The 12,476-nt window shown below is 58.1% G+C and overlaps 1 protein-coding gene across 1 annotated transcript in view; it reads right to left on the bottom strand.

The window, feature by feature from the left end:
- Nucleotides 1–1,254: 1,254 nt before the first annotated feature.
- Nucleotides 1,255–12,476, bottom strand: part of ELL (elongation factor RNA polymerase II) — an 86,890-nt gene continuing 75,668 nt past the window's right edge. The window contains exons 7-12 of the mRNA XM_011925802.1: nt 10,126–10,222; nt 9,052–9,550; nt 5,337–5,403; nt 4,897–5,068; nt 3,801–3,845; nt 1,255–3,436 (exon numbers count right to left, since the gene is read on the bottom strand). Of these exons, the coding sequence (XP_011781192.1) occupies nt 3,320–3,436; nt 3,801–3,845; nt 4,897–5,068; nt 5,337–5,403; nt 9,052–9,550; nt 10,126–10,222 (997 nt within the window). The 3' untranslated portion in view covers nt 1,255–3,319. The remainder of the gene's footprint in view (nt 3,437–3,800; nt 3,846–4,896; nt 5,069–5,336; nt 5,404–9,051; nt 9,551–10,125; nt 10,223–12,476) is intronic.

Here is a 12,476-nt window from a genome sequence, read left to right on the forward strand (position 1 = left end):
CCAACACACACACCCCACACCCACATCCCAACACACACCCACACCACACCCACCCCAACACACACCCCCACACCTTCAACACACACCACACATCCCCAACACACATCACACCCACACACCACACACCCCAATACACACCAACACTCACACCACACCCACACATCCCAATACACACCATGCACCGCCCCAACACACCCCAACACACACCACACACACATACCCCCACACTCTCATACCCCACACTGATACACCACACCCATACCAACACACCACACACCCCAACACACACATCCCCACACCACACACATCCCTAGCACACACCACACACCTACACACACCCCAACACGCACATCACACACCTACACTCACCACACCCACAGCCCAACACACCACACACCCCAACATACACCACACATCCACACCCTCATACCACACACCGATATCACACCCCCACACCAACACATCACACCCCCACACCACACCCCCCACACCACATACACACCCAACACACACCACACACACATACCACACACCACACCCACACCCCAGCACACACCACACACCGCCCCAACACACACATCCCCAACACACCAAACACACCACCCACACCACACCCCCACACACCCTCATACCACACACAGATACACCACACATACCCCAACACACCCACACCCTCACACACCACACATCCCCAACACACACCACCCCCACACCCCCACCACATACCACTCCACACCACATCCAACACACACCACACACACCAACACCCTAGCACACACCACATACATCACACCCACACCCTAACATACACCACACACCCACACCACACCCCAACACCCCACCCTCACACCCCACACATACACGACACCCACACACCCACACCCTAACACACACGTCCAGATACACCACACCCTAACACCACGCACCCAGATACACTACACCCACACCACACACCCACACAACACCCACAAACACCCACACCCTAACATCCCCGGATAAACCACACACACCAACACAGAACCCACACCCTAACACACCCACATACCTACACAGGTACCCCACACATCCAACACACACATCCAACACACACCCTAACCACACACTACACACCCACACATCACACTCGACACACACCGACACAGATATACTACACACCCACACACACCCACACACACCATACACCACAAACACAGATACACCAGCACCCACACACCACACACCACACACACCAGCCAGGCAGTCTGGGCTGCCGGGTTCAGTTCAGTGAAATTTATTGGAGAATGAAAAAAGTCAGCATTCACCTGTTTAGTGTACAAAAAGGACACTAGATCTTTTAAGAAAATATTAGGAAACTGAAGACGCAGATGCCTTTCAATTGTAACATTTTGGCAAAAGTGGAAAGTTCTTGTAAACACCAACCCCATGGCTCAAAATAGTTTTTCTCCACAGTACAACATTAAAAGAAAAAAAATAGTATCAATAAGTTAGACCATATTTAATCAACTAGAACTTTGTCCACCAACCCCCAAAACACAAAACTTTTCTTAGCTTCATAATCCCTTAAAAGGAGAACAAATAAACAACAAAAACAACAACAACAAAAAGGCAAATTCAACTGACAGCCCCTTGGACTGGTTCCCAGGGCAGAGGGGCGGGCAGTCCCGGGCTGGAACCTCCTGAAATTATCCCACCTCACCCATGTCTGCAGGGCTGGCTGCGGGCAACACAGTGGGGTCCAGCTGACCCTGGAGACCCCCTGGAGCCTGCTCGGCCCTTCCCTGGCCGGCCCAGAAGAGAAAAACAACAACAGCTATTGAAACATGAAGGATCAGTTTCCTCGGAGCTCTGGGAACCCGGGGGTCCCAAAGGAGAGAGACTCTTGGGCAGGGGTGGGATGCACTGTGGGCCCTCCATGGTCAGCTCTTTGGAAGCCATCAGGAGGCACCCCTCCACCCCCCAGTTTAGAAAAATAGACACATCTGTATTTTTGCATTTCTGCTCTCCCTGCCTGACTGCTGATGGCAGCAGTGACCCCCATGTGATCCCTGGGCCCTGAGTCACAGCCACCCCCACCACCACCTTCCCAAGTCATGGCTTCATTCAGCCCTAAATGGGAACACACGCCTCAGACCCCACCATGCCCTGGGGGGTCCCCACACACGCACACACACGCACACTTGCGTGGCCCCCCGATGCTTTGGGGGACGCTAGAGTAGGCACAGCAACAAAGCAGCAATTGGGGTGTCTGCAGAGCCTGCACCCCCAGAGCAGGCGGACCCATCCTCCTGGCTCCCCAGCTCTGCCCATGGGTCCCTGGGGCCTCCCTGACCCCAAGGCACCCAGCCCTCCATCAGCCCCTCCCTGAGTGCAAACCTTGGCGGTGGCTCTGCTAAAACGACCCCAGGACCCACAAGTGGACAGAGGGACAGAGGGAGGCCAGCAGCATCGAGACTACAAGGTCTCAACAGTGTGGAATGAGCAGCAGCAGCAAATGGGAAACCGAGGACATCGCAAAGTAAAATCGGATGCCGCTGCAGCCGAGTCTCAACTTGGAGCACAGAAACACAGTGGCCCCTGATAGCTGAGGGCCTCAAATAACAGGGCAGGCCTGGGGGCGCCAAAAGCCCTCTGCCCCCTTGGCTCTGAGCAGCTGCCTGGGGACACCAGCTGGAGTTCTCAAAATAGCCACCCAGGCCACCCCATTTGCTTGCTGGAGCAGAGACCCTGCCCGAGGAAGAGAGGCTGGGGACGGGGGTGCCTAAACATAGAGCCAGAGACTAGCAGAGGCCATGTGCCCAGTCCCCGCGCCCTCAGAACGCGGCTGCACCTTTCAACGGCCTCTGTAATACTGCAGGCAGGACCCAGGGCAGCGGCTAGACCCTGGGTGTCCAAGGAGAGGGAGGCACAGGTTTAGAAAAAAGATTTTGCTTCTCTTTTGTACAAAAATAGACTCAAGTCTCATTAGCAGTAGCTAAAAGTGGCTGTCTTTGTATAAAACTAGAAAAGGCAGGCGCGCCGCCCTGAGGGTCTAGGAGTCTTCTGGCCAGAGAGGAGGCTGAACCCGGGGGGCTGCAGCCAGGGAGGAGGCAGTGGGCTTCTGGGGAGCCCGTCATAGGCAGGGACTGCTCAGGAGGCGCAGGGAGGGCCGAGGTGGGCTTGCAGCCACCCGCCAGGGCGAGACGTCTGCAGGGGCTGCCCTGAAAGCCGGCAGTGCTGGCTCAGATGAGCATCTTCCTCGGGTTTATTTTTTTAAATAAATCCTCTCTCCCCGCTTTTTGCTCCCCCCACCCTCCCAGATCCACGCCATCGGGGCGGGCGGCTAGGGCCAAGCCTGCAGCTGCCGCTGGTCGTACTCGGCAATGAGTCTCTTGATGTGGGCCAGCTTGCTGTGCAGGTACTCGCAGCGGTGCTTCTCCTGGCTGTAGTTGGTATTGGTCTGCGGGACAGCACAGTCACGCTCAGGACAGAGCCTCCCTGGGTGCTGCTCCCCGCTGCGAGCAGGCCAGTGCCCACCCCAACCCCACCAAAAACCTGGGCTTGGTGCCCAGCAAGGAGGGTTGTGGTCCAAGGGCAGAGTGGGAGTTGGTTCCCCGCACCTCCTCAGCTTGTGTGGCTGGGCCGGGATGCCACGGCTGAAGACTTGGCTGGGGGTGGTGGGGCAACTTTGGCCTCAGACCCAAAGGCTCTTCCCCCACACCTTAGAAGTAGCAGGCAGGGAGGTTGCCCTGGGCTCACCCTCCTCCTCCCTCCAGCTCCCACGGCTCACTTGGAGCCCATCCCAACACAAGAGACACTCTCACCTTTTTGATTTTTCTATATTCCTGCAAAATCTGCCCTCGAGTAGTCTAGAAGAAAAACAAAATTTTGAGATGACAGAATGCATCCCCGCCTGCAGGAAACTCAAATTGAGTGGTCCCAGGTGCTCTGAGAAGGGTGAGGGGTGGGAAGGTGGGGCAGCCTCAAGTACAGGGGCAAGTCACACCCCATGGGTCTGCAGCGGCTGTAGCTCCAGAGTGGATGGGGCATGAGGGAAAGGCTGCCGGGTCCCTTGGAGGCAAGAGCAGGTGGGGCACTGCTGTCATGGGGGCGTGGGAGGACAAGGAAGTATCCATGTCGCGGCGGGGCTGGGATGAGGGGCTGGGGCATGCAGCAAAGAGGGGGGGGAGGGAGAGAAGCCCCAAGAAGCCATGGCTCGCAGCCCCTAGAACCCCATCGTGAGTCATCCTCTTTGGAAGCCAAAGGGGCTTTGGCCGGGAGATACCCCGGCATCTGATTAATCGGGGCCCAGCCCTGCAGTCAGGTCACCAGTTCCAAAAGGTGGCAGGTGGGGAGGCTGTGTCCAAGGCTGTGGCTGAGGGTGGAGACTCTGTCTACACAGGGCAGCTGAAGGAGCTGTGAGCTCAAGCCAGGGGACCACAGGACTCCTGGTTCCCAGGACCACAGGGACCTGTCACCTCCCCCTGCTACAGTTGTGGCAGCATGGATGTGCTCCAGGGTGCTGGACAGGGCTCAGTTGCGGAGTCTCCCGAGGGTGTGGCACAGGTACCAAGAGCCCTGTGTCCTGGGCTGTGAGAGGACCCCCGGTGCTCAAACGTGTGGGGATCCATGTACCCTGGATCGCCCCCACCCAAGGAGGTGGGTCACAGCTGTCCCCTCTGCAAAGGAGGCTGACAAGCTGGGCTGCCTTCAAGGACTCCCACAATAGGGCCCCAGGGCCAGGCCAGAACCATGGAGTTGCCCCATGGAGTGCACCAGGGGGAGAAGCGCTGCCTGGGGAAGGGCCAGACTCGGGGGCCACCAAGCAGGCCAGTAGGCTAGTAGTGGCGATGGTATGCGCCCAAATGGGCCCTGGCTCCCGCCAGAGCCGGGGCACAGCAGACAGCGGGGCGGCTCTACCTCATACTCCTCGGAGCCCTGGGAGAGCTGCCGGAGCTGGGCGTCGAGCTGCGTGAACCGCCGTGTGATGCGCTCAATGCGGGCGTGCAGGTCGCGGTACTCGCTGTACTCGGCGTTGAAGTCGTTCTTGTAGCTCTGGCGCTGCTCCGAAGAGGAGATGGCTGCGTATTTCCTGAGACAGGAGAGAGGGGCCACTAAGTGGAGGCTGGAAGGATCCAGCCCCACCCAGGCAGCGGCCATCCTGGCTCCGCCGGCGGCCTGGCCTCTCGGGTGATACCCTGGCTTATGAGGGGGCCTGGCCCAGAAAAGGCTGCTATGATTGGAATTCACATACTCAGACTTGCAGTGGCTTTCTGCCTCTGACAACCTGCAGTGCTGGGGGAGGGGGTCTGAACCCAGAAAAGGGAGGCCTGGCCTGCAGGGCCGGGACAAACACTCACAGCAAGTAGTCGGGCGTCTCCGACGTGGACGTGGGAACACTGGAAATGCTGCAGGTTCCATTTAAACCTATGAGAACAAACACACACCTCCTGAGTCTGCACCCATGGCACCGGTCTGCAGGAAGCACGCCAGGATGGGGACACGCGTGAAAAGTGCACACTTTGCTGCTGGAGGGACATGGAGGGACGGCAGAGGGGATGACTGTGTGGCAGGTGCAAGGGCTGAGCACCTGGCACCTGGCAACTGTGGGCTGCTGGACCTGGGCGTGCCCTCCAGGTGTCGAGCAGAGTTCAACGTGCACCTGCGTGTCCAAGGCAAAGCCCTGCAGGACACAGAGCGCCCAGGCATCACCACAGTCACATTCTTGGCAAACAGCAGACAGGTCAGGGAACTGCAGGGCCAAAGCCTGCACAACCGGTCAGAGCTTCCCCCAGGCCAGGTCTTTGCTGCCTCCACTGACTGCATGTCAAAGGTCACTAAGCTGAAAACAAACGACCCCTGGCCTGACCCGAGTCTCTGGGGCATCCCAGTCTCTGGCCAGGCAGGACAAAGATAAGACGGCCAGTAGGGCCTGCATCTCTTGCTGCTGACAAAGTTTCAGGCCCTTGGTCTGCGCCCCACCCAGATCGTCCCGTCCTTTCCACTAGACACTGAATTGCAGGCTCCACAAGGCAGCTCCAGGACAGGGCCAGCCAGAGGAGCCCATGGGCCACCCCAATCGGCCACCCGTGAGCAAAGCGTCCATGATGATGCTCAGCCCTTCAGCCCTTCAGGGGCCTGCCCAAAGCTGCACAGCTGATGGCTAGATGGGACCCCAGGCAGCTGTCCTGCTCCTCAGCCATGTGGTGGGGTGCCCTGGCCACATATGACAACACCCCTGAGGGTTTGGCAATCAAGGAGGACGGACAGGAGGACTGAAGTGCCCGTCACCTAGGAACAGTCGCCTCATCCCCTCGGATCACAACTACAATTTAGTGCGTTTCCTAGGCCTTCTTGCAGTGACTTTCTTTCCAATACAGAAATGATTTTATCAATTTCAGATGTATCCTCAGTATGACTTTTTTTTTTTTTTTTTTTTTTTTTTTTTTAGAGACAGGGTCTTGCTCTGCCACCCAGGTTGGAGTTGCAATGGTGCGATCATGGCTCACTACAACCTTGAACTCCTGGGCTCAAGTGATCCTCTTACCTCAGCCTCCCAAATAGGTGGGACTACAGGCATATGTCACCATGCCCAGCTAATTAAATACATTTTTTGTAGAGATGGAGTCCAGCTGTGTTGCCCAGGCTGGTCTCAAACTCCTGACCTCAAGCAGTCCTCCTGAACTGGCCTTCCAAAGCACTGGGATTATAGGTGTGAACCATCACAGCTGGTGATTTTTTTTTTTTTTTTTACTTTTTAGTAGAGATGAGGAGGCTCTCCTATATTGCCTAGGCTGGTCTTGAACTCCTGGACTTAAGTGATCCTCTTGACTTGGCCTCTCAACATGCTCGGATTACAGGCGGAGCCACGTGCCTGGCCCTCGTGCACATTTTCAGGGGCCCTCTGCACTATCCCCTGAGAGAGCAGGAGTCTGCGATCTCCAGTTTGCTGAGCCCTCTCTCTCAGTGTAACACCTGGGCTGACCACAGCAGCTTCTCTGCTGCCAAATTCCCAAAAGTGGACAAAGCTCACTCCCCACAAAGTTTTTAACAGTCCCAACTTTGGGTCAGGCACTGCCTTCAATATCGCCACCACCCCCACCTGGGTTGTCTAAAGGCTGTGGCCTTCCCAGGGCTGCAACCCACTGGGCATGTATTGAATGAATCTAACCCTGGTCCGGGCAGGAAGGAAGTGATAGGCAAGGCACAGCTGGGAAAGCCAAGCCCATGCTCCCGCCAGAGTGGCCTCTGTGGGTGTTCTAGGACAGGTAACTGCCATGTGTCAGGCTGGTCAAGAACACTGCATTTGACAGGCCCCAAGATCTTCACCAGCTAGGATGACAAATGGGGAAATCAAGGCTTAGGGTCAGCTCAACCTGGTACCAGTGGGCCCTTTTCAAAGTCCAGCCCTTGGCAAACCTCAGCGGCCCCCACTCCCGCTCAGCTCTGGCTGTGTGGGGCCGGCCAAGCTGGTCCCTGCTTTGGGGCCCTGGGGAACACCCCCACAGCAGCTCCTCTCCCTATCTGTCCCTTCACAGCCCACATCTCTCTACTTGCTTGTCCCGGGCAGGGGCACAGGCACATGTACCACCTTCGGGACCCTGGGTAACATGGACCACCAGCACCTGGCTCAGCTTCTGGTGACTCTACTGTCCTTTTCTTGGTGCTTGGGACATCTACCCCTGGTTTACACTTTCTCACCTGTGGTAGAGATGATAGCTCCTGGGCCAGGGATGAGCTGCCTAGGGGCCGACATGCACCAGGCCAGATAGGAAACCACCTTGAGTCCCCAGGCCTGTCTTGGCACCTAGGCACTGGGCATCCAAGGAAGGGACACAGCCCAGAGTGGTCTGTGGACCCTGGACCCGGGCCATTTGAGACAGATCCTGGCCCAGGTCTGGCTGTGGGGTGTGGGTATGTCCTGGGAATCAGGAGTCCTGCCCTAAGCATGGCCCTGGTTAGAGAGGCTGCCCAGGGAGTGAGGCCACCTTCTCCCCTTTGGCCTCCACATGCAGTCCCACGGGAGGTGGGAAGCCCAGCACGAGGCAGGGCTGACCCAACCCCAAAAGTCCTCCTTCCGATCCAGTAAGACCCAGCCACAGTTGTGAGGACCTGCTCTCCAGCCACAGCAGGGGACGGGGCATGGCCCTCTGAGCAACGCAAAGCTATAATGGAAGAGGGGCTCCCATCCTCATCCCAGGAATGCCCCTGACTCAACCTCCTCCCCAGAGACACAACCCAAAAGCACAACAGGTGACACCACCTGGGCTGCCCTGGGCCAGCCGGCGCTGAGAGCGAGGTGGTTATCTGCAACTGGCCGCCATCACCACATGGGACCACTGCAGCCCCTGCCACACATGGCGGTGGAACGGCCACTGCATGCTGGCTGCTGCTTCTGCTGGTTCCTGTAAACGAACAGCTGCACAGGCTCATGGCCATGATGCTGGGCGAGTGCTGCTGCTGCTCGGTTCGGGTGCCTGGGCTGTGGGCTCGGAGCTGGCCAGGTCTCCTGGCTCCCCAACTCCAGCCTGCCAGGCCCTGTCCCCACAGCAGAAACCTACACTCCACAACAGTCGCACGGGGCCTACGGAGGTCCAGGTGCTATCCCTTTCCCACCAGGATCTGCCTATCCGCACCTGCGCTGCCTCTCCCTGAATAGGGCTGGCTTGCCTGGGCCCCTACTGCCTTCCCTGAACCCCAGCAGATCTCAGCATGGCCCTGGTTCCTGGGGCTTCCCTGCAGTCAGAGCTGGGGCCTGGGCCCCATTCCTCTCCACGTTAGCCCCTTCTGTGGCCTCAGTTCCCCACAAGGCTCTGGGCCGCCGGTCCCCAGTGTTGGCCTGGCACATTGACTACAAGTGACACCAGGCACTCCAGATGCGCAGGGAGAGGACCAGATGCAGGAACATAGGGTGCCAGGTGCCGGGCACACAGGGCGAATCTGACAGGGCCTGGGGCAACAGGGCTCCCTCTCCCAGCTTCTACAGCTTGAGCCCCCTCAACACCCCATGAGGGTGAGACGGGTGTGGGGCCAGTACTTGGAGTCGCAGCAGCGCCCTCCTGCCTGGGCACCTACCTGGGGCGTCTGCTGGGGCTCCGAGGGTGGCATGGGTGGCAGGTGCACAGTCTGGAGGCTGGGCCCGAGGCCTGTCCTCAGACGTCCTCTCCTTGTCTTTGTGCTTCTTGGACTTCTTCTTGGGCTTGCTGTGCAAGGGGCTGCTGTGGGGCCTGCTGGGCTGGGCACAGTCCATCAGCAGGGGCAGGCCGAGGCGCGCAGTAGGGGCTGGGGCAGCCACCTCTCCGTGCTCACAGTCCCGGCCGCTGTGGCCCAGGTCATTGCTGACATCGGACAGAGGGTCGTAGACCCTTGGGGGCTCCAGCTGCGGGGGCAGGTGAGTGCTGGAGCTGAGGGTGTCCGTGCTGGCTGGCGGGCCCGGGGTGGGCAGCAAAGCCTCACGGCCATCGGGCACGCCCAGCTTCCCATTGATGGCAGGTTGAGCTCTCTGAGTGAAGTGCGATATCCGGGGTTTCTTGTTGGCCAGGGGGTCGATGAAATCAGGAGGCTGTGGCCGTTTCTGGAGAGGAACAGAGACCATTTTAGAGGGGAGCACAGAGCAGCTGGGCAGCAACAGGCAATCCCCTGGCCCAGCCAGAAAACCCAGTGCCGCCTGCAAGGCCCACACTGGCCACACGGGGGCGCCCGGGCACCAAGTCAGGTCCCAGGCACTGCTCAGGGTGGCCTCAGCTGGGGCCCATCAGCCTGCTGGGATAGATGCAGGGGGAGGGCAGGGCCCAGCGTGTGAGCGGGCCACCCCTGGGGACTGGTCTAAAGCGCTGCTGTGCTCAGCATGCTTCCCCAGCGATAGCTGTGACACAGGAGCAGGAGGTCCGGGGGCAACCCCACATCAGGGAGCTGCCCCCGTCCCAGGTTCTGCACTGTGACACTGGGGTGCTGCAGCCACAATGGCAGGAATCTGCCCCCAACCCCAACCCGACAGCTTCCCCCTTGGTCCCTGGGCGGAGGGAGACGGCTCAACTCGGAGCAGCTCATGCTCCAAGGAGCTGGTGAGGAAGGTGACAAGGGTTACTGACGCAACACAGGGTGCCCTGCAGGTGCTCGGGACAGTCACCCCAGGCCTGCCCCATTTACCTGTGGGGGTGAAGCCGAGTGCCCACGCTCGCCTGGGGGGCTGGAGGCAGCAGGGTCTCCAAGGAGGCTGCTGGTGCTCTGTGGCTGGCACAGCTTCCTGCGAAGGAGAGGCAGGACTCCAGGCCTGTATCTACATGGGGGCCCGGTGGAGATGCCTCAAGGAAGGGACCCTCCTGCTCCCAAATCCAGAGCAGGGCCAAGGGGTCACAGGAGCCTGGGCCTGAGCCCATCCTGCCCCCAGCTTCACCCAAAGGAGGACTTCCACACTCACTCTCCCCCTGAGCCCAGAGGAGGGTCACTTTGTGTAGGTGCCTGCTACCAGAGACCAGGGACACACACTAGGGTGCTGGACCCTGCTTTTAAAGATAGCTGTTCATCCTGTTCAGAACGCTCACTGCAGAAACTGTCCAAAATGCAGAAGAGAACGGAGGGCCCTGGCCTAGGATGAGACAGCCTTCCTGGAAGCCCAGGTCACAGCAGGATCTGGAGGGCGGCAGAGCGGCCACCAGCATGACCAGGTGATGCAGCTGGGGAAGAAGGGAAGAAACACCCCAGTGCATGCTCCTTCTCCCACTCCATGTGATCTGGGCAAGTGGAACCCTCCACCCCCGCCACCAACCCTGCAGCTTACGGGTATCCTCTCTGACCCAACTGTTCAACTCCCAGGGGTTGTACATCTCAGGGGAGCCTAGTGCCGCTTCAGGCCCCGCAGGGAGACTGAAGTCCAGGGCCATGGCCATTCTGCCAGCCAGTGACACCCAGAGCCCATCTCCCTAACCAATGGGCTCAGCTGCAGACCACTGCAGGTGTCAGTTCCCTGGTGGCCTGAGAGGAGAGCCATGTGGATATAAACAGAACTGCCAGTTAAAGACAGAAAACTGAGGACAGGCATTTGCGTCCGCTGAACAGGCAAGGCAGAGACAAAAGGAGGAGTGAAGACACCGGGAAGCGTAGCAGAAGCATGAGTGGTGACTGTTGCAGGATCCAGAGAATCTAGGGCCCAGAGCAAGAGGCACCACGACCTCAGGGGACAACAGGTTGCTGTGGGGCCATCCCCCACAGCTCTACTCCAGGTCCTCATCACTGCTGGTGGGGCTGCAGGGCAGTGAGCCCAGGGCTGTCAGGCAGCAAAGAGGCTCGGGCCACTCCTCCAGGCAGTTGGGAAGCTACCTGGGCCACAGCTGGATAACAGGATGGCCAGATGTGTGGCCTCAGGAGAAGAAACAGGGCCCAGGACTAGGGCACATCGGGATTCAGAGGCCCCAAGCTGTGCAGAGTGTCCCCAAGGGCTGCACTGCAGCTTCCAGGCAACAAATGTCAGACCTCAAAACACAGGAATAGGAAAATACATTTGAAAAGAGACTCCACAGGGAGATGAAAACGTTAACAAATAAATCAACAGGCCGGGCGCCGTGGCTCACACCTGTAATCCCAGCATTAGATCCGCCAAGGCGGGCGGATCACCTGAGTTTGGGACCAGTCTGGCCAACATGGTGAAACCCCGTTTCTCCTAAACATACAAAAAAATTAGCTGGGTGTGGTGGTGGGCACTTGTAACTTCAACTACTCAGGAGGCTGAGGCAGGATAATCACTTGAACCCGGAGGCGGAGGTTGCAGTGAGCAGAGATCATGCCTGGGCAGTAAGACTGAGACTCCGTCTCAAAAACATAAAATAAATACATAAAAAACAAAAAACAGGCCGGGCGCGGTGGCTCACGCCTGTAATCCCAGCACTTTGGGAGGCTGAGATGGGCGGATCACCTGAGGCTGGGAGTTCTAGACCAACCTGGCCAGCACGGTGAGACCCTGTCTCTACTTAGAAATACAAAACTAGTGGTGGCAGGCGCCTGTAATCCCAGCTACTCGGGAAGCTGAGGCAGGCAAATCACTTGAACCTGGGAGGTAGATGTTGCAGTGAGCAAAGATTGCGCCACTGCACTCCAGCCTGGGCAACAGAGTGAGAGTCCGTCTCAAAAAAACAACAAACAAAAAAGACATCCTGGCTGGGCACAGTGGCTCACACCTGTAAACTCAGTACTTTGGAAGGCCGAGGTCCTTGAGGTCAGGAGTTCGAGACCAGCCTGGACGACATGGTGAAACCCCACCTCTACTAAAAATACAAAAAATTAGCCCGGCATGGTGGCACGCACTTGTAATCCCAGCTACTCAGGAGGCTGAGGCAGGAGAATTGCTTGAACCGGGGAGGCAGAGGTTGCAGTGAGCCAAGATTGGGCCATTGCACTCCAGGTTGCGATAGGGTGAGAGGAAAGAAAGAAAAAAAGAAAGAAAAGAAAAGAAAAGAAAGAAGAAAGAAAAGAAAAGAAAAAGAAAGAAAGAAAGAAAGAAAGAA

This window comes from Colobus angolensis, unplaced genomic scaffold, assembly GCF_000951035.1.
Source record: "Colobus angolensis palliatus isolate OR3802 unplaced genomic scaffold, Cang.pa_1.0 Scaffold66, whole genome shotgun sequence".
In the NCBI taxonomy this organism is placed as follows: Eukaryota; Metazoa; Chordata; class Mammalia; order Primates; family Cercopithecidae; genus Colobus; species Colobus angolensis.